Consider the following 21,393-nt stretch of genomic DNA (forward strand, 5'->3'; position numbering starts at 1 on the left):
AATTAAAATGTTTCTGACCGCAGCTGGGTAGCCCACAGGGCTGAGAAGGGCAACCTGACAGGATGATTCAGGATTGCAATTGCCGATTTCATCTATTTAAAGGGATTCTGTGTTCTTCAAAATTTCTTCTACATCTGTGGAGTGAACTTGTGCTGGCCTGCCAGGTTCGAGGAGCCAGCTGAGGATGGAAACTTGGAATGAGCCAGAACGAGTTAACTGAGCTCATGTTGAATGTTCCTGTGTGCCTAACAGAGCAGTGTTTCATTTTCCTCAAGTCTACTAAAATGGAATTATATACATATGTGTGCGACTAGTGTTCTGTCTCTTGGAAAGTACTTGGCTGCCAGTTTGTTAAAGAAAACATGAACAGAATAAAATCAAACTGGAGATTTTAAAGAAGGATCTAGAACTGTACACTTAAAAAAAATTCTGAGTCCCCTTTAGTCAGCAGGCCATGGAAAGTCACAACACTTGGATACCTCTTTTTTCGAATGATGGTGTTTTAATTTACAAAGTCATTATAAAGTGATTCTAGCAGAAGCCTTGAAAGAACTTTTCTTTTCCCCTCTGTGAGGTGGGGTGAGGTAGAGATGAGGTCAAAAGCTGTGTGACATTTTCATTCCCCCTTCAGTGTATGAATAGACAGCTTAACAGAAGAGAAAAAGTCTGTATTCGTTTGCTATGGCTACCATAACAAATTACTACAGATTGGGTTGGCTTACACAACAGAATTTCATTTACTCACAGCTCTGGAGTCTAAAACTGTATTACTTAGCACTTAAAAGTCCAAGATCAAGGTTTGGATTCTTCTAAGGTCTCTCTTCTTGCCACTTTCTCCCAGGATCCCTATATGGTCTGTGAACCCACACATATAGCGCGTCTTTACGGTCTTACAAGGACACCAGTAATTGGATTAGAGCCCACACATGTGACCTCATTTTACCTTAAATACCTTTTTAAAGACCTTCTATCCCAATACAGTCACATTCTGTGGTGCTTGAGATTAATACTTCAACATGTGAATTTTAGGGGACAAAATTCATCCATAGCAATCATCCTTCAAACAATTTTACAAGCTGAGATCCATTCATAATGGCCCATAAAACACCCTGGGTCCATTGTCTTTTTTCTGGTTTCTTCAAGTCCACTTCTTAACGGAACATAGCTTCTTTCCTGCTCATCTTCAACAGTGCCACATGTTTGGTTAGATATGACCTGAGTAAGAGGATGCATCGAAGGTATTTTTTGGCAGTGGGACCCAACTAATGTCACTAGGCAGTGTCACTCAAGAGATGAGGCATGGAACATCAAGAGTATGTAGTAAAATTAGAAAGTAGTTTATGTGGACACTGTGTTTCTGCCATACTTGTGTAAGAAACAATCACCTTGTGAGTGGAGCAACAAATTGATTGAGTAATGCTAAGAAAAAAAAAATGCTTATGAAGATGCTAATCCACTGTGGTCAGCGACTATATAAGTACCACCTGACTAGTTTTTTATAACCTTCTTTGAGATCCAAATAGTGAGGCACACTATTTAGAGAAATGCTTTATTCCCAAATGTCACTATATATATACATACATATATATATATATATATGTGTATATATATATGTATATATATATATGTATATATATATTCCTCTTCTCTGTGTTTGATTTTTTATCTTACTCTGTATGCTTTTATTATCTTAGATGTGTTTGATATCCAGCAGAGTGACATGTTTCTTCACAAAAAGCTGCTAAAATAAGAAATAAAATGAATAGGGTTGCTAAAGAAAGATAGTGTTAAAACACCTGTCAAAGTAAAGCCAGAACAAGAATGTTCTTGCCAGAGAATGCAGCAGCCCCATTGAATCAGGTTGGTAGTTCAAAGATGATTCACATGTGACTAAACACACACAATGATATTATGTCTCATGCACATTGCAAAGCACCTAGCCAGCTTCCTATCTCTTGCTAAATTTCACAGGAAAGTCTTCACTAGGATGGACCGATTGGGTGGACTTGTTCATCTTGTCACAAGACCTGAAGATAGTGCTTCAAAAACACACTCACTTCCTTGAGGTCCAAAATTCTTTAATTTACAGGAACAGGTCCCTGGAACCATGCAAACACACAAGTAAGATGGGTGCATCAGAATCCAACAAGCCTAGATCCTCCCTTAAAAGGGTTTAAAACTCTCCAGTCACCTAAGAGATTATTGTATTTAAGTTTTTGGCACCTTTTGGACCAGGAGTTTCCTAAAAGTAAGTTAGACCTTGAGCTGCCTGAGCTATAAAGCATTCCTAAAAAGCTACATGCCAGGTCCAATAATCTTTTGGGCCCTGATCTGAATCTAAATGGTGATGGACTAGGAGTCGGATGTGCAGGGATTTTCAGTTAAGCTCCACACCTATTGTGATCCCAACACTTTGGTTTTTTAAGATATTTAGCAGATTAGAATAGGCCACACACTCATTCTAAGGACGGTTTACAAGTCACAGAATAATGGTGTTCTTCCAAGTGAGGGCATTTCAGTGGGATTCAAGCCTGGCATTTCAGATTCAAAACCCAGTATCCTAAGATCTAGAGATGAAGTCTGACTGTACTCAATGGAAATAACTGATAAGGACTTAATGAATAATGACTTATGGTGTTGTAGTGGGAGGCTTACGTTATTTTTATTGCTGGGTATCTAGGCGAAGGGGAAAAAGAAAGAGCACAAAGTTCCTGTTAGATCTCAAAAAAGGGATGGTGTAGAATAAGCAGAGGTCCCCTGGATAATAATTTCTTAGCCAGACCAGTAGATGATGATTCTCAGTAAATACGAGTCCTTCAGGACTTAGGAACTATGTTGAACTTAAAGGTGGCCCTAACACTAAACAATCTGAGGTTAACAGAATCATGCAACGGAACTTTTTTTTCTCCTCAGATTTTGACATTGGGCATATTTGGAAACAGGAGCAAAACGCAACTTCCTGTGTTTGGCCACTATAGCAACACATCTTAAACAGCGCAGGCTTTTTAAAAAACTAAGGGCAGCAACAACGTTCAGCTCAACTCGATGTAGACAGTTCAGTCATAAATTCTCAGCGCGGTTCAATAAGGATTCATCAAATAAACACCAGATCTTTTGAATAAAATAGGTTTTTTTGTTTTTTGTGTTTTTTTTTACTTTACTTTTTTTTTTTTTTTGCAGGTACAAGTGTAAAAATAAACTGTGCAACTTCCCAGCTGGTGGGAAATAGAGCCAGATCCAGTGCTAGCTATTCTCCCATTCTTGTAGGTGATGTCAACCTTCTTGCCTGTTTACCACCCCCACCCCCGCCCCCGAATCTCTTCTGCTGTGCACTGCCGCTGCCGGCGGTCTCCCCACAGTGCTCCCCGGTTCTCTGCGGCTCTCAGCAATTGTCCTGAGATCCGTGGAGACCACAGGTGGCTCTGGGCAGGAGTCCATTTTGCACAGGGTGCTTTTGTTTTTCCGGAGCCCCTGGAAGACCAGGAAAATAGCTTTCAAAGACATTTCAGTCTCCCAGTTGCTCCAAATCACAGATAACCCACTTGCTATGATTTATTCCCCTCAAAACCTTTTAACAGCCCCCTTTCACTTGCTTGTGTAGGAGTAAGGGAAAAAAAAAGTAGTGGAAGGCATTCACCTTTCTTGAAATTGGTGACTCAGTATGACCCTTTGGGTGTATCATTTCTGTTCATACTAGCAACAACACAAATGGTAACTTGTATTATCCCATTCTGTCAATGAGGAAGAGACTCTGAAAGGTTGAATGACTTGCCCAAGATAACTAGCTAGGGAATGGAAGAACGGATTGTTAAATTCAAGGCTTTCTGACCCCAAGGCCCATGTTTTCTCCCAATGGTACTTACAGGTCTATGTTTATACTTAAAATGATTTTTTTCTCTCCTTTTCCTTTTCCTTTTCCTTTTCCTTTTCCTTCCTTCCTTCCTTCCTTCCTTCCTTCCTTCCTTCCTTTCTTTCTTTCTTTCTTTCTCTTTTCTTTTTTACTGTTTTTATTTATTTCAGAGAGAGAGAGAGAGAGAGAGAGAGAGAGAGAGACAGCATGAGCAGGGGAGGGTCAGAGAGAGAAGAAGACACAGAATCTGAAGCAGGCTCCAGGCTCTGAGCTGTCAGCACAGAGCCTGATGCAGGGCTCAAACCCACGAACCATGAGATCATGATCTGAGCTGAAGTCAGACACTTAACTGACTGAGCCACCCAGGCACCCCTTTTTCTTGTTCTCTTGATTTCTTGATTTCTTGATTTCTTCCTTCTTTCCATCTTCTTTTCTTCTTTCTTTCTTTCTGTGTTATTTCTTCTTCATTCATTTGTTCCTTCCTTCTTCTTCTTTCTCTCTAACACATACTAGGTGTCACCAGGGTGCCAACTAAGCTAAAGAATAGAGCAAAAGAAAACATTCTCTTACTTTTCTGGGAGCTTTAATGTAGAGCAGGGTAAGAGTCCATCATTTCCCCATTTGTGTTTGCTCCCCTTAAGATATGGGTATAACAGGAGATATTTGATTCTCACTTGAAAAGTGAGATGGGAGAAGTGGTATTTTCTGTTTAGGGTGGAACAAAACCTTGCTGCTGGTTGCCAGTTGCTGGATTCCTAGCAATGGAGCACGTTACGTAGTATAGTCAGATCTCTGACTCTGTGTGAAGGGCCTTGTAGCTCTAAGTTTCTGATGTGGTTGGTAAATCAAACATCTAAAGTATCAATACAGAGCTAGACATCCATAGTGTTATATTTTGCCAGAATTTGATCTCAGGTTAAAAATACGGTCTCAGAGTCTTCTGTGTGGTTTCATATTTTCTACAAGATTCAAATTCTCACGTGTAATGCCTGAAAAGAATGGAAAAACGAATGCAATTTGGATTTAGTTTCAGTTTCGTGGGATATTGTGCCTTTTCAGTTTCTTTGCAATGAAACTAAATTGCCTTTCTGACTCTTCCAGTTAGGAGAAAGAAAGTGAAGGCTGAAGAAAAGTCTGAATTGCCTAACATGTTTAGAGAGAAGGAAGGAGGAAATGTCAGGGTGGGGGATGTGAGGGGTAGCTTGTGGAAACGTTAAGTTGTGCTCCTCGCTGCTACCTAAAAATACAACATTCTTAAAAGACTATTTCGCGTATAAATTATTCCAGCTGTTTTTTTCCAGTTGTTTGTCTTTGATGGATTGTCTTTTTAAACGTACACAGTGAGCAGCAAGTTAGGCTTTGTTCACCTGAAAAATTTGTCAACAGTGTCGGTACCATTCTTCTGAGTGTTAATCATCCTTCCTGCTGGCTTTGATATTTTCTCAATTTCAAACTTTAGTGTTTGTTATGTTATCTTTCAAAATATTTGGAGTTCTACAGGAAGACACTGTTGGAAACAATTTCCTCTGTGTGAAAAATCTAAAGACCTGCTAAAATAAATCATAGCCTAGTTAGGCCAGGCCTTGTACATTATTGCCAAACATTTGTCCACGATTTAGTTATTCATTTTGTAAATATTTAGTAAATACCTTCTGTGGCCTGGGTACAGGGTAGGGGTACCACCGGGAATAAAACTCTTTTGGTGTCTGTCCTCATGGGACTCATGATCTAGTAGGGAGCACCATTACTTTTTCTTCATATACTTGCGCCTTAAAGAGACAATCTTTTTTTTTCTTTCCTACTCACTTAAGAACAACAGCAATTAAGCAATTTTTATGGCTTCTGGAAAAGTTGATGAATTGCAACTAGCTACTTCTGAAGTTCAGTCATGGGTTCTTTATGTTATATTTTTATCATTCTAGTACACGTTGAACATTCCTTCAGGCCGGCATTGAAACTCTTAATAAAAATTATATCAGAAAAGAATTTTGGCATCAGCTGCTTGGCTTGATGGTGCCCTAATTGGATTCAGAGGCTTTCCTCGCAGTGCTGTACCCAAGTCCTGCTGGAATAACTCATTCTCTAGAACGCTTACTGGACACACATGTCGTTTTAGAGAAAGAAACCAAAACAGAACATCTTGTAAGTGGGAGATCCTTCGTGACTATATGGGAGAAAAAATTAAAATCAGCCCTAAAGGCATCACTACTATAAAATTATTTTTTAAAAAAACAACCAATGGCATTCTCCCCCCTCCCTGCCCCCCATCCTTCCCGTCTGTCTCTGTCTCTAGAGAATTAGGTGTACAAACTAAGGAATGTTAATCCTTTGCTTTTCAGTGGCTTTTAAATGGTTTCCTGCCCAATTTGGACAGAGTATTTCTACCTTTTAAGCAATGTTATGAAACTAGACAAAATCTCGATAACCCTCAAACAGCCTTGCCCTGAATTTTAACACAGAACTGGGAGAATATTTTATGCATGACTGTCCCAAGAACTAATGCTCATCTGCCACAGTCTGAGCCCCTCTAGCTGCCCATACCCCCTGTGCTCTCACTGCTGCCATGGTTCTGTATTGGAATGATGGTCCCTTGACTAATGTCACACCCTCTCATAAGACTGTAGGCCTCCTGAGGGCAGAGATCCAATCCAGTTTTGCTCACCATTATAGCCTCAGGGCATTACCTTATTGATACCAGTTGCTAAATACATTAATTGTGAATGGATCACTATATTCCACAATGAACGGCATCCTTATCCCTTTGTGGACTTCTCCTTCCTCCTTTTTTTTTGTTTTTTTTTTTTTTGTTTTTTCTGGAACCCACCTCTCCTAGCAGTGCTTCCCTGGTAACTCTGTGATGGAGGTTCTGCCCTCCTTCACCCACACCGTTGACGTTTGATCCCCTCCCGATTGCCCTTCCTCTCTGCTTGGCTTCCAGGGGTGTGTGCATTCTCACTTGAAGTTCGTATCCTCCTGCAGAGTCCTCTTCATGTCCCCTCCTGACTCCTAGCTCATTACTCACATTCATCAAATGAGAGGCAGGCTCTCCTTCTCTACCTGGAGTCTCACTGTTATCCTGAGGAGAAGTCCCATGGGGATGGTCAGTTCTCTCTGAGGTTTCCACACTCTCTCCTTACAGGCTCCTTCTCCTCGGTCCATAAACACACCCGAGTATTCCCGATACTTTGTGATTTTAAAACAGGTAAACTTTTTCTCCGTATAAGAGAAGTCCAGGGTTCTTTATGATGTACAGCCTACTGCCTCTAAATGTAATCATTCTCTAACGGTTTACCTCTGGCCCTCAACTGCCGCTTTTGTTTGGAAGATTCCCCCAAATAACTTCAACATCGACTTCCTGCTTGTGTGCCAATAATGTATTTCTGACTGTCTGCTGGACATCTTCCCTTGAATGTCCTGCCAACACCTGAAGTTCATGGTGCCTGAACACAAGCCGTAGGTCTTTCTCCAAGTCGTCTCTCTGCATTCCACCACACCTCCAAGAGGTTCAGGCCATAGAATTCTTCATGACTTCTCCAGACAATTCCCCCGTCTCCTTGCTTCTTTTTCCTCAATGTCCCTTGGATCCATTCATCATTGCTAATTCATTTTCATTGCTCTCCAAGTTCAGATGCCTGGTTGTTGCAGTCACCTCTTAACTGAACTATAAGGACATAAATCTGGGAGTCCTGAGGATTCTTTACGACATAAATTCTCCTCCCAGCAACGCTGCCTGACACTGGATAAGCCTGTAGGCTTCATTTCTGCCTTGGGTAGGTAGTCTGGAATTCTGCATGTGGCCACTGTTGTCTTCACAGATACCAGCCTTGGTGACTTGGTGTGACCGCCAGGGGACTGTCAGACCATAGACAGAGTTAGCACGTTATATGTGGATTCTCAAGGCTCCTATTTATCCACCAGCTTTTTAACCTAAAGGTGTTGGCCCAGATTTAATGTGTTATTTTATTAATACTTGTGTTACATTAATCCACAATGGGAAATTTTTCATAATTCTGCTCGGGCAGAATTTAGCCACTTACTTAATAATTATGAAATCTAACTTGATTTGGTTTTATGCCTTATACATAAGCTCTGCCAGGTTCCCCCTGAAGTTTCATCCCTGTGCCCATGCTCAGCAAACCGAGTGGTCATTATCTTAACATAGAGGAAGCAAAATCTCTTGGGTAGTGGTTTGCCCTTTGGAGATGCGTTGACCTTTTCTTCATTTTTAAAAACACAGTATAACCTCCACACGCCTTGACCTGCTCCCCACTCAGACTCGGGGCGCTGTAGGAGATGATTAGGGCAGGGGAAGGAAGGTAGAAAGTTGGTTGTTTCCTTTCTTCTTAGTTTTCACTTCTGCCACAGTTCTTGCCATTCCCAAGCAGAGCCATCAAATTTATTCATAGACAGAACTCTTTGCTAACTGTGATGACAGTGGTATTTGAAACGTGAAATGCATTTACTTCACAATAAAAGTGATATTCCTTTTGCAAAGTGATCGTTTTTCTACTCAGAGTTTCTTTGGGGCCCTGATACAAGTGATATTATTTAATCTGTTAAATATCCTGTAGCAAGTCTAGGGGCTGTTGTGCGTGTCAGAGCATCAGGATGCCATACAGCTGCACAAACATACTCATTCTGCAGGCCTACCGGTCATAAGTTGAAGTTCTGAAATTCTTTGTCAGTGCTTGCAGACAGATGGAAGTCTTTAGTAGCTTTTCCCTGTGGGGGTTTAAAAATAATGGCTGCCTCCATTAGAAAAACAAGTTAAAAAACTGATGATATCAAATTCCTAAAATTAATACTATGGTAAATAAGGATTACGTGCAATCAAAAGACCATATTTAATGTCAGTGAAGAGCATACTCTGTCTGTAAAGAGCATAAAGTTACCTGGGAAGACACTGGGCATTGTTTAAGAGACAAAATAGTACCTGCTGTGATTCTTTGGATTAGTCCAAGGAGGTGGTTGGATGTAGAACTGAGTTTTTATTCATTAGGATTTATGTTTTGCCTTCTCTTGAAATAGAGCTCTTTGCCCACTTATTTCCCTCTGTCCCATTTTGTACAGAGGGTACTCTTGGAGGCAAACTATTGACTTTAAATCCCACATACCAGCTTTGTGACCTTGGGCAAATTATTTGGTTCTCTCTGGGCTTTACCGTCCTCACTTATAAAGTGGAAATGCTAACAACACCCGCTTCACAGGGTTGTGTTGACAGTTAATGAGGCAATATTCATAAAGCACTTAGAACAAGTCTTTGGCCTATGAGATCGATATATTCAACACAAATAAGTATGAGAATCATACCATTTTTAAAGTTGGAAAGGAGCATTGAGATCATGTAACCTAGTCTCCTAATTTCAGCAATGAGATATTGGGGTCCTTGATGAAGCTCACGAGGCTTGGTACCCAATATAGTTCACCGTTCCAATAGGATAATTAAAACCCATAACATTAACTGAGATTTATTGCCTTTTCTGATTGTGCAATATCTTTTCTTTGGGCTCTACAAAAAGTGTTCTACTGCTCTTTTAGAGCTACCAAGAGGTGCTTCCGGTTCACCAGTCATATTCCAATGAGGACAGAATCATGGAGTGGGGATAAAAGCCTTGATCAGGAATTTCATGACCTAGATAGATTAGGTCTTTGCCGTTAGTTGATGATTTGGGAAGTCCTATAGTCTTCCTACATCTCAGTTTTTTCACATATAGGTGTTTAATATGTGTAGGATAGTGTAGAACTCCTGTGTTAAACACACTTGTAGTTCCCAGAGCAGATACTGTTGTACTTAAGTGTTCTGCAAATTGCACAGCTCAGAACTGCTGCCTATCCTAATATCAGAGTAGGAATAAACATAAAGCTGTCATTATCTACAGAAAATAAACTGCTTCTCCACCTTTAATCTTTCATAGGCGAGCTTCCAATTTAGCACAGTTTCAGGTCAATCTCAAAAGATAGATTAGGTTTCCCACAGATCTGGTAAAGGAAGGGAGATGCTATTTGCATTTCCCACATAAAGAAATTAGTAATGATATCCTTTATAAATAGAAGAGCTGTGCCTAATGCTCATCATTGTCAAGGGCTATGTCATCTCGGGTCTTGCTGAGACAGCAGATTTCCATTTTGTAGCTAGGTAGCTTTTGCTTTGGATAGCTCATGTATTTAGATGAATGTCACAGACGTAAAGTTCAGTGAAAAAGGACAGACATGAAAGAGTATGTTGCATAATTCCACTAGGTTGAAGTTTAGGAATGGGTAACACAAATCAGTGGTAACAGGGGTTAAAGCAATGGTTACTTGGGGGATGAGAAGGGGTGGATATTGACTGGGAAGAAGCACAAGGAAGCTTCCTGGGTCTGGAAATGATTCTAGACTTGGATCTGGATGGTGATTGCATATACACATTCGTTTCCTATATGTATGAATGCGAAAAGTTATTTCGTAAAAGCTCCACAGTATTAATTTGAATGACAAATCTTACTCCACCTCCACGTCCCTTGACATCACATTATAGTTCCTTTCACGTGTTAGAGGACTGGAAATTGGCAAATGCAGAATCAAGTTATGAGAGCAATCTTCCTCTAGCCATTCCTTCTTTTTCCTCAATTGATAGCAGTATTTTTTACATTTTATTCTTTTTCTTTAAATTTAATTTTTTTTAGTGTTTATTTAGAGAGAGAGAGAGAGAGAGAGAGAGAGAGAGCAAGAGTGAGAGCGAGCGGTCAGGGAAGGGGCAGAGAGAGAGGGAGAAACAGAATCCAAAGCAGACTCCAGGCTCTGAGCTATCAGCACAGAGCCCGATGCGGGGCCTGAACCCATGAACTGTGAGATCATGACCTGAGCTGAAGTTAGAGGCTTAACCGATTGAGCCACCCAAGTGCCCCTCTTTTTCTTTAAATTTAATTTCTGTTTATATTCTATTCTTTTTATTCTAAATGTGCTCTAAAAGATGATGGCTAAATAATTTATATTTTTAGCCATGATTACTACCTTAATGTTGGCTATTTTTTAAACCATCTGCTGATGAAAAGCAGTTTTTTTCTTGCACCCATCAAGATCTTTTCGAACTCTAAAATTACATTATTTTCAGATTTTTAACTAATGGTATATATATACATTAATATACAGTAAGTTCACAAATTCTCTAGTTTCTTTTTTAAAATTTTCACGTTTAACCATTTCACATGTTCAGACATGACCTTATAAATCTGCTTTCATTTTTTCCCATAAATACGTATCATGTGTCTATTCTGAGCACAGCAGAATGGCAATGAGAACATTTTTCTTGGCTTTACTTTTAAAGCTCAGCCATCCTTGATTTGATCAACTTTCAGACTGTTCCCTCCTTGATTTCCACCAAAAAGTCTACTCATCCTTTTGGTTTCCGGTCAAGTCTCTTCCTCCCTGTGAAACAGCTCCCCAGTCACCTCAGTCTGCGTTTGCTGCTCCCCTTCAGGCTTCCACATTTGGACTCTGCCGCCTTGGTACCTTGGTACTGTGCCTCCCCACCCGGCTGGCATCACCGAGTACTGAGCACACCTGCTTCCCCCACCCTCCTGCGAGTTCCATAAGCGTGAGACTCCTGTCTCACTGTCTGAGATCTCTCAGGACCTTACATGGTGGGTACAGTAGCCCCGAGTTCAAGCGGGCCTTGCCATGCAGTGCTAAACAGGGCTGTCTCTGACTAAATCTAAGCTCTGCCACCCATGCAAGTGTGTCACGTGAGGAAGATACTGACTCATTATCTGTCATATAATTTAGTCAATAAATCTTTATTTAGTCTTTCTATGAAACCACCTCCATACACACACTCATTGCCAAATACTGAGCTAGACACTTGGTCTCTGTGAATCTCACCTTTCTCATTTCCAAAAATGGGACTAATAATAATCTCTATCTCAGAGCCGTTGTGAGAATTAACATGAGCACAGGCAGGTGAAGTACTTAGCACAATGCCTGGCATGCAGTCAATGCTCAGTAAATATTAGTGATTATCAGTTAGTGCTCACTAATTCCTACTTTCAGGAGAGAATGAAAGCCATGGTGGGTCCGTGGCCGGTTCATTGCCAGGTACTTGTTCATAAGACCTCTCACACCAGCATGAGCAATGGGACTTCTGTTCCTGACTTGTGCCATTTGCTCTCCTCCTGTCCCCATGAGTGCAAGGGGAAAAATGGATAAGAAATACATCCTCAATTGTCATGAAATAAGTTTCAGTTCTTTAAATTTACTTTGATTCCCAAATAAAATTCTATTACTGAAAACAGTTCAACTTTAATGATTTAAAAATAAAGAACAAAGAAGCTTTTTATTCCCAGAGTGTCCTTCTGTGTTGGCAGTACATGATTCTAATCCCAGCATGGTGAGAGAGACAGAGTACGGGGGTATGTTTGGATCTCCTCTCTGTGTATGGTCTCGCAGGATGTGGAGGTGACTACTTACTGATACCATTTTTCAAGTCCGATTACCCTTTTGAAAGATGTTGAGTATCAATTACCTTTATTTGATCTATTGTATGCTAAAAAGTGCTGAAATAGCAATTTGATGACCTGTAAATACCTCTTAGTGATAAAATACTAGGAACTGAAAATATTGACAAAAAGATATTTTTAGAGAGAAAGATGGGGAATTCTAAAGCATATTAACTTCCAAAACGTCTTTGTATAGAAATGTTTACTGTTTGTAAAAGGCGGTACCTCCTAAGGTCTCACTTTAGCTGCTATCCTCACCCTTAAAAATCTCTTAAATCTTCATCTTCATACACCTCCATGCTAGCTAATGCCACATTTATAACAATGAATGCTTTATTTTAAAATAGTTTTAGGTGCACCTGGATGGTTCAGTCAGTTGGGCATTGACTCTTGATTTCGGCTCAGGTTATGATTTTGTGGTTCATGGGTTTGAGCCCCACATTGGGCTTTGCAATCACAGTGGGAGCCTGCTTGGGATTCTCTCTCCTCTCTCTGCCCGTCCTCCACTTATGTGTGTGCTCTCTCTCTCTAAATAAATAAAACTTGAAAATAGTTTTAAATTTGTAGAAAAGTTGCAAAGATAGTACAGAGAGTTCTCATATACCTCCGACTTGGTTTCTTCTGTTCATCTCACATATCAGTAGAATAAATTTGTTACAACCAAGGAACAGAGCATTGGTGGCATTACTATTAACTGCCAATTTGATAAATTTCTGTTTAAATGAAAAATAAAAGCTGCCCATGATTTCTGAATCCTCTTCAGTTGGTGATGTGGAGAAGTCCTGTTAGTCGTGAGCTCGTTTCGGTGGGATGGTTGACCTGGCTGTCATTGAAAACGTCTGTGTTAGAACAGCTAATGACTGTATTTCACAATATTAAGATATTTAAAGATCGAAAATATTTTATATATTTTAAAATGCTGATCTCAAGTATGAGAAAGAAACTTCTGATGAAGAACAGGATATTCTTCGTATCATGAAAGTTGATCAAAATTAACCTTTAAAACAGGAAATTCAAACTTTCATCTGGGATTTACCTAGCAATTTGTTCTCATCCGCATGTAAATGCAAAATTCAATGGAATTGGCAGTATCCAGGTGTTTGGGGGAGAGAAGAGGGTTTATATTATCTTCATACTACTCAAAAGCAGGTGAAAATCCCCTACACATTCATGATTTAAGAGAAGTACAATGGCAGTGTGGTCATCTCTGCCATCCTATGGTTCCTAATTGCAAATGTGGTTTGCTCTACTAACCCAACAATTACAAAATTACAAGTGAATTTATTCAGTCAGAAAAAAGATACGTTATGTGTGCACTGCTGTGGTCATTGGCACTGGCCCAGGCCCTTTCCAGAGTAGAGATAAAGATTAGAACTGTAAATGCATACTAAAGAAAGATAAGACCAATTAATTTCTTATGCAGCTATGAATTTAACATTAATGCTTTCATTCTTCACTCACTCAATCTCCCCATCTGTCACCTAGAGAATTATGTAACTTTTGTTTTGTTTATTTTTGTTTTCAGGAGAAAAAGTAGATAATCCTTCAATGGTTTGTATCAAAAGCAGAATTTTTATGGAGTGTCAGGGAACTGGATATGTGGCTTGAAAGGAAATGGGAAGTAGATGCGTGTCTGTAGCCACAGAGATGAATTTGAGATGTAGACTCTCACTCCTATATCTGTGATAGTCAGCCCTTCTATGTTTCACAACATTTAAATTGTTCAAAATTAAGCCCTTCAGCATAAAATCTCAAAAAAGAAGAAACACTATACACTCAGTTCCTCCCTAAGCTTTCCTCTTCTTTGAGGAAGGTAGTTGGACAAGAGTGGAAGTGAAGTGAATAAGGATTGTACATTTTCACTCTGGTTTAGCTTCCAAATTAGTCTGTCCTATATTTCTCTCTGCCTATTGCACTTTGGCCAGTATGAGCAGGGTAACGTAGGGTCAGGAAACATGTGGAAGAATCAGTCACTGCATGATTTGCATTTCTTCTACCTGAAATTAGAATAGATATCACTAGAAGGAAGAGTAGAATTTATCATTCTTCTTTTGGAAGAAGTTCATAAGGATTTGGGTGTTGGTGTCATGTTGATTGTCTTTTTTCATTCAGTTTAAGATTTTTCTTGTTCTGGTATGTCAAGAAATTAAAAAAAACTTCTTTAAAGTTTATTTATTTGGAGAGATAGAGAGAGTGGAGGAGGGACAGAGAGAGAGAGGGAGAGAGAAAATCTCAAGCAGGCTCTGTGCTGTCAACGTAGAGCCCAATGCAGGGCTTGAACTCATGTACCATGAGAACATCACCTGAGCTGAAACAAAAAGTCGGACTCTTAACCGACTAAGCCACCCAGGCACCCCCCGCCCCCCGACCCTGTCAAGTGATTTTTGATTGACATGTAGACATTTTTATATTATGGGACTCAAACTCTTATTGAATCCTTTTTTTTTTTAAACTAGCTTTGTCTGCCACCTTTCCAGCAATGGGAGGAGGGGGTGCCACCTTATTATTGCCAAATAGAGTAAAGTCCAGGTTCCCCACTCATCCTTTGTGATACCTTGTGGTAGAAATGGGGGGAAGGGGATGCTCCTCATTACTTTTGTTCTGGTGGTATTTACAGATCTCTGCATGGTCTCCACTGATATCATGGTAGATGGGGGTGGACTTGTTCCCATTGGGCAGTGGTTTGATACCACCCCAATATTTGCAGGGAGGGAGGAGGAGAGACACCTTATTACTGGGTAGAGATGGAAGTTCAGGCTCCCACATGGTCTCTACTGACACTGTAGAAGATTGTGTATTACCATCTGGTAGACCTGAGGTCCTGACTCTGTACTTGGTCTTTCCTGACATCTCTTTGACAGGGTAGTTGGAGTTCTCATTACAGTTTCTTGAGGGTACATGTCTAGTCTCCACACTCAGCCTTTGCTGGCATTGATGGTCATAGTTTTTTCTTCAGTGTTTAGTTGGAGTAGAGTAGTTATTGTCTAAAAATTTCCCATCTTTCTAGACTGTCCCTTTCTTGCTCTTTTGACTAAAGACAATAGGCTTTTGTTGAGACTTTGTGGTCTATGCCTGTTGTTGTCTCCAGGTTGGTAACTGCTTCAGCTACAAGTCTGGTATATATATGACAAAAACAAAAACAAAACCAAAAAAACCCAGGGGTCTTACCTCCGTGTTGTTTCTTGGGTCCTGAGGTCTCAGGGTGGCCTACTTGCTTTTCTCTTTTTAATACCTTCTGTTTCTTTTCTATATAGCATCCAGTGCTTTTAAGTTGTATTTAGCAGAAGGAATAGGAAAAAGTGAGTCTACTCCTCCATCTTCCTGTAAGCAGAAGTCCTTGCTGTTCAATTTTTCTTTTGTTTTTCCCAATATTTTCTTACAAACATTTTGAAGATGAAAGAATTAAGCAGTCAATCACCACGTATCCACCCCCAGATTCAGCACTTAATGTTTTGTTCTATTTTACTTTATTGTATTCATCCATCTGTTCATTCCGTCTATCTGTCCATTAATTTTTTTTAGAGTTAATTTATTTGTATGAGAGAGAGAAAGAGCATGAGTGGGGAAAGGGCAAAGAGAGAGGGAGAAAGAAAGAGTCTCAAGCAGGTTCCGTGCTGCCAGTGCAGAGCCCAACGTGGGGCTCAGTTTCATGAACCATGAGATCATGACCAGAGCTGAAATCCAGAGTTGGATGCTTAACTGACTGAGTGACCCAAGCACCTTTATTAATTATTTTTTTTAACAGGAATTCTTTTTTTTTTTACATTTATTTATTTTTGAGAGACAGAGAGAGACAGAGCGTGGACAGGGGAGGGGCAGGGAGAGAAAGGGACACAGAATCTCAAGCAGGCTCCAGGCTCTGAGCTAGCGGTCAGTACAGAGCCTGATGCAGAGCTCAAACCCACGAACTGTGAGATCATGACCCGAGCCAAAGCCGGATGCTCAACTGACTGAGCCACCCAGGTGTCCCTATTATTTTTGATGTATATCAGTACACTTCATCCCTAAACATATCAGCATGCATGTCATTAATTGGACTTCACTATTTATTTATGGGTTCTTTAAAGGTAAATTTTATATAAAGTAAAATAAACAGTATTATAATTATCATTTGATGAGTTTTGTATGATCTATCCCTTATTGAGATAATTTCAGTCACCTCAGTAAGCTTCCTTCAGTTCTTACCACCATCTCGTTCCAAGAAGCAACTGATTCTATTCTGATTTTCTTTTTTCTTCTTTTTTTTTGTTATTGTCATAAATTCATTTTGGCTCCTTTAGAGCTTCATATAAATGGAACCACACAGTATGTATTCTGTTGTGTTTGGCTTTTTCTCAGTGCAGTGTTTCTGAGATACATTCATAGTTTTGTATGAATGTATCAGTGGGTTTTTATCATTATTATTACTGCTGAGTGTTATTTCATTGCATGAACAGTACCATAATTTATGCATTCTGGGGTGCTTCCAATTTTTTGTCATTAAAATGTAATGGTTGGAATAACATAAGCCATCATTGTCTTCCTTCTGTTCTGAACACCATATAAGACAACTTAGGGTTAGGGGCCTTTTTTCTGATTAATAAATGATTAAGGCCCTAAAGATACGTTCTACCACACACGATACCCACCTTTCCACACATTTCTTCTTGTTAGTGAAAATTACCAGTTTATTTGGAGCTGAAACCTTTTTTTTTTTTTTTTGCAATAGGAGCAAAAAATAATTTTAGTAGTAAAATGAGAATTTAGCTTCTTGACACTAAATTTAATTTTGTGAAGGAAAAGCTCTGGTTTTTCCTACACCATAGCTGTAATATTCATTACTAAGAATGCCATACTAGCCTCTGGAGGAAATGCCAATATCTGGAATACAGTAAAACCTTGGATTGCGAGTAACTTGCTCTGCGAGTGTTCCACAAGACAAGCAGACATTTCTAACATATTTTAACTTGATCAATGAGCAGTGTCTTGCAATACGAGTAGAATGTGACACTGAATGTCACATGATCCCAACAGAGCCAATGGTTGTTGAAATTCACTTTGATATACGAGTGCTTTGGATGACAAGCATGTGTCTGGAACGAATTAGGCTCAAGAACCAAGGTTTTACTACTCAGAATATTCTGTTTCTTCACAAAGTATTGATATAGTTGCTGCAGATGGAATCATCTGTGTGTCCCGGTCCCTTATTTGTCTGTCCTGGCCGGAATGGAAGTCTCTTGCTTTTCTTCTATTTTCCCAAAATGATTATCTAAGGGGACCATAATTTCTGATTGATTGATTTACTGATTGATATCAGAGGAGCTCTACCCCCTGGGAAGCAGGGCGAAATAAACTTTATGTGAGATTCCAATTAAAGTGGCTGTGCTTGCTATTAAAGCACAGGGAGAAAACACATGATGTTGTTTCAGACTTTTTATTATAGCTTTTCTCTGTCTTTATTTTTCTTTATACAGTTGATGGACTAGACAAAGCTTCCATAGCAAATTCAGATGGTCCAACAGCAGGCTCCCAAACGCCTCCCTTCAAGAGGAAGGGGAAACTCTCTACCATCGGTAAAATCTTTAAGCCTTGGAAATGGAGGAAAAAGAAGACCAGTGACAAATTCAGAGAAACCTCAGCAGGTATGGATACTAGAACTCTGTTAAAAGATAAATTGTTAAATCTTTGAAAAGATAAAAAAAAAAATTGTGTCTTGTAAGGCTTTTTTCCCCCAGGGGAAAAAAATCCACATTTGAAATGAAATTAGTTAAAGATGAATCAACCTAAGAGTTCTGATTCGCCTCTTTTTCCACTCATTGACTTTCTAATATATTCTTGTTTTTAAATATATACTTGTAAATTCATACAGAAAACTAGTGTAGAGGAAGGGAGAGGTGAAATAGAAAATTAGAAGTGGAAATGTTATTTGTCAGCATTGTGCCTGAAAGTATCCATTCACACACGTACACTGTTATCTATCTACTTAATTCCAGTAGTACAATCCTGTTTGTTAAGTTAAAAAGCTTTTTAATGTCTTTTTGGACTGTATTTGTTCTGTGGGCAAAATTTAAAAGACTATTTGAAGTAAAAGTGTTGCTGTATTTATTGTTAAATTTAAATTTTCCATCATGCCTTTAGGACATATAAATGGTTTCTTTCCTAAGGGAGTCATAACATGACTGGTGTGAAAACTTATTATAATCATTTGGTGGATTTGTTATACTTTAAGAATTACGTGCCTTACTTCATACCTTTCATGTGGACTCCTGGAACCAATGGGCTTTAATCCCAGGCCAGAATTACGCCCAGTTTAAACAAGTGTCCGGTATCAGTGGATTACCTTTAAGGTAGAAAGGCATTTATCTCATGATATAAATTCAGCTTTCTCCGTGCTTATTGTCTAATACAATCCCTTCATCAGAATTCCTCGCTGCCCCAAGGTTCATATTGTGCAGGGTCACAGAGCGTGTCCTACTGGTCTGGGCTGACATAACGGTTGGCCTTTAGATCTAGAGCAATGAAATAAAATAGAAAATACCTCAGGGGCAGCTAGTTGGGTCAGTCTGTAGAGTATGAAATCCTTTATGTCAGGGTTGTGCATTTGAGTCCCACATTGGGTGTAGAGATTATTTAAAAATAAAGTCTTTAAAAAAAGAAAGAAAGAAGTACCGCATATAGCACAAGGGGGTATGGAAAAGGGACACCAACGCTTCCTAATGAAGTTGTCTCTGGTGCATTGCAGCTATATAACTTCTTTGAGCACTTACTGTTTAAAAAGAAATAATGATACTGTACCTGGGATTTGTGTCAAAATAATCCTGGAGGTGATGTGAGCATAGATGAGAGAAGAGTGGCCACAAGTTGGTAATTGTGTAAGCTCAGTGATGGGTACATGGGGTATTATTCTCACCTGTCTGCGTGGAGGTATTGGAAATTTCTATAATGAAAAGAGAGGAAACGAGATTTGGTTTAGAGGGAAATAAGATTCGTTTGGTTATTAAATTTTCTGTAGTTTCTAGTTGACTTCTGGGATTAGGAGGCAGTGGGAAGTGGACAGAGTGCTGTGCTGAGTGAGGACACCTGGGTTCTCATACTGTCCTTGCCACCCAAGTGCCGTGTGACCTTGAGCAAGTCAGATCAGAGTTGAAGGAGCTGAATTCTAAAGTGCTTTCAGTTCCAGATTCTGTTGTCTCCTCTAACCCCTGGCTGGGTATCTTGTGCTCCCTTGTTCTTTAGTTGTGACTGGAACCACGCTGGTCTTCCTAAGTATTCCCCTCTTGCATGTCCCTAAGCACCGAGAGAATAGCTCTCTTCAGGTTACCATGGCTACCCAACGTGGGAGTGGGGCTCTGGACAATAACAGCAAGAAGATACTGAGAAGGGAGGATGGAAGGAAGTGTCTTCATTTGTCTAGCTTGCCCCTTACTTAAATCTAGGCTGCTAACTTCTCTTTCCCTAATGTAGAAAACAGCTACAAAGAAATTCTCCTTCACTTCTCTTTGTCACCTCTTTTTAATTGTAACAGTGGAGAGTCTGTAGCCCTGAATGTTTAAGGTAAGTCCTTTTAAACAGCATTAAGTATTATTTTCTGTTATCCCATCTTTATTGAGGATAGCCTACCCATCCTTGCCTTCTGTTTTCTTTTCAGATTCACATAGGATTTTACACAAGTTAGCTCCCAGAACTTATTTGTGGGTACTGTATTCATAGCTCCTAAAGACTACCAAAGTGCCTTAAAAACCTGAAGACAGTTATTAGATGTCTGTCTCTCTTTTTTTATTTTTGCGTCAGTATTGTGACATAGAATAAAAACAAGCCAAGTAGATATGTTAACAATTCTTTGTGAGTTTATCTGCTACATTTATTTATGTCATTTCTTTTTAAACCCATATTACTAATAATGTTTACTTGAATGTCATGTTATCAAGTGTCCCAATATAAAGTATTTTATTGTCACCTTATACATATGCTTATTTTAGTGCTGAGCTTTATGAAGTATATCATTAAAGGCTAAAAATATAGGAAATATGGTATAACATGTGTTTTATTCACATTGAGGAAAGATGTCATGTCCTCAGGAAAACTGATGCATTTGGAAACAACCAAGAGAAAGGTATTCTTTTCTTTAATAAATTGTCTCAAACAATGAACTCTAATTGTTTGGATATGACCAAGACCATGCGCTATCTGGCAAACTATAAAGTGCACTGGAGGCACATCCCACAACATGTCGGGATCTGAAAGAAAATGTATTTCTTCCAAGCAACGTAAATCTTCTTTGTTTTTCCTTCTAAGCTCCTGGCGTTATAGTCACATGGATATGAATCTTACTGTGTTTCACTACATAGTATTAATACTGCTTTTCCTAGTCTGGGGTTCTGTTGTAGGAATTTTTAATTGGTGATGGATAGGATGCAACATTGATTTATCAATGCCATTGTAATAAATGCCACTGTGATCATATGGTGGTGGTAGTTAAGAGGGGTCTTTTTCGGAGGAGCATGAGACTCTTGATCTTGGTGTTGTGACTTTGGGGTGCACGCTGGGTGTAGAGATTACTTAAAAATAAAAATCTAAAACCAAAGAATGGTCCTGTCCTCTGCCTGCTTTGGTGGTCCTTGAATGTCAACCATATTTTGGAAGGCCATCTTGTCTGGGCCTGTGCCCTGACTTTATGTTCTCTGGTCTTATTTTAAAGTGGAGATTTATCTGTATCTTCAACTCTGTTTAGGCTGGTCCGTAGGCTGTTAGGGGCTAGGGTAGAACAGTCTTCTTTCCATTTACTTTCCCCTAGTGCCTCTTTTCATCATCTGAGTGAGAGAGCTCTTCTCTGGTCTTTACAGTTACATCATCAGATCATCATTTACTTCTTTTCCTACATAATCATTTCTTCCTTTTTTTTTTCTTTCTGTTTTTCTGGAGGTGGGGTGTGAGTAGTGGCTAAGGCTCCTCCCTCAGGATCTTTAAATATGCTTCTCTCTCTCCAAAGTGAAGAATACCGTCAAATCCCCTGTCTACACACAGTTGTTCCTCTAACTTCTGCATAGTCTGTTACAATCAAGAGAAACATCTTGGGGCATCTGGGTGGCT

At 39.5% G+C, this 21,393-nt stretch overlaps 1 protein-coding gene across 5 annotated transcripts in view; it reads left to right on the plus strand.

Annotated features, from left to right (window-relative positions):
- Window positions 1-21,393, plus strand: part of PHACTR2 (phosphatase and actin regulator 2) — a 130,227-nt gene that overhangs the window by 14,056 nt on the left and 94,778 nt on the right. For 4 of the 5 annotated variants that reach the window (XR_003910522.1, XM_029943784.1, XM_029943783.1 and 1 more), the window contains exon 2: window positions 17,778-17,945. Coding sequence is in view for 4 of the 5 variants with exons in the window: in XM_029943784.1 (XP_029799644.1) it covers window positions 17,778-17,945 (168 nt within the window). In the remaining variant the exon portion in view is untranslated. Of the gene's footprint in view, window positions 1-17,777; window positions 17,946-20,297; window positions 20,417-21,393 lie in introns of those variants that run through there. The other variant, XM_029943785.1, reaches the window with a different exon arrangement.

The sequence above is a fragment of the Suricata suricatta genome, chromosome 7 (genome assembly GCF_006229205.1).
Source record: "Suricata suricatta isolate VVHF042 chromosome 7, meerkat_22Aug2017_6uvM2_HiC, whole genome shotgun sequence".
Classification (NCBI taxonomy): Eukaryota; Metazoa; Chordata; class Mammalia; order Carnivora; family Herpestidae; genus Suricata; species Suricata suricatta.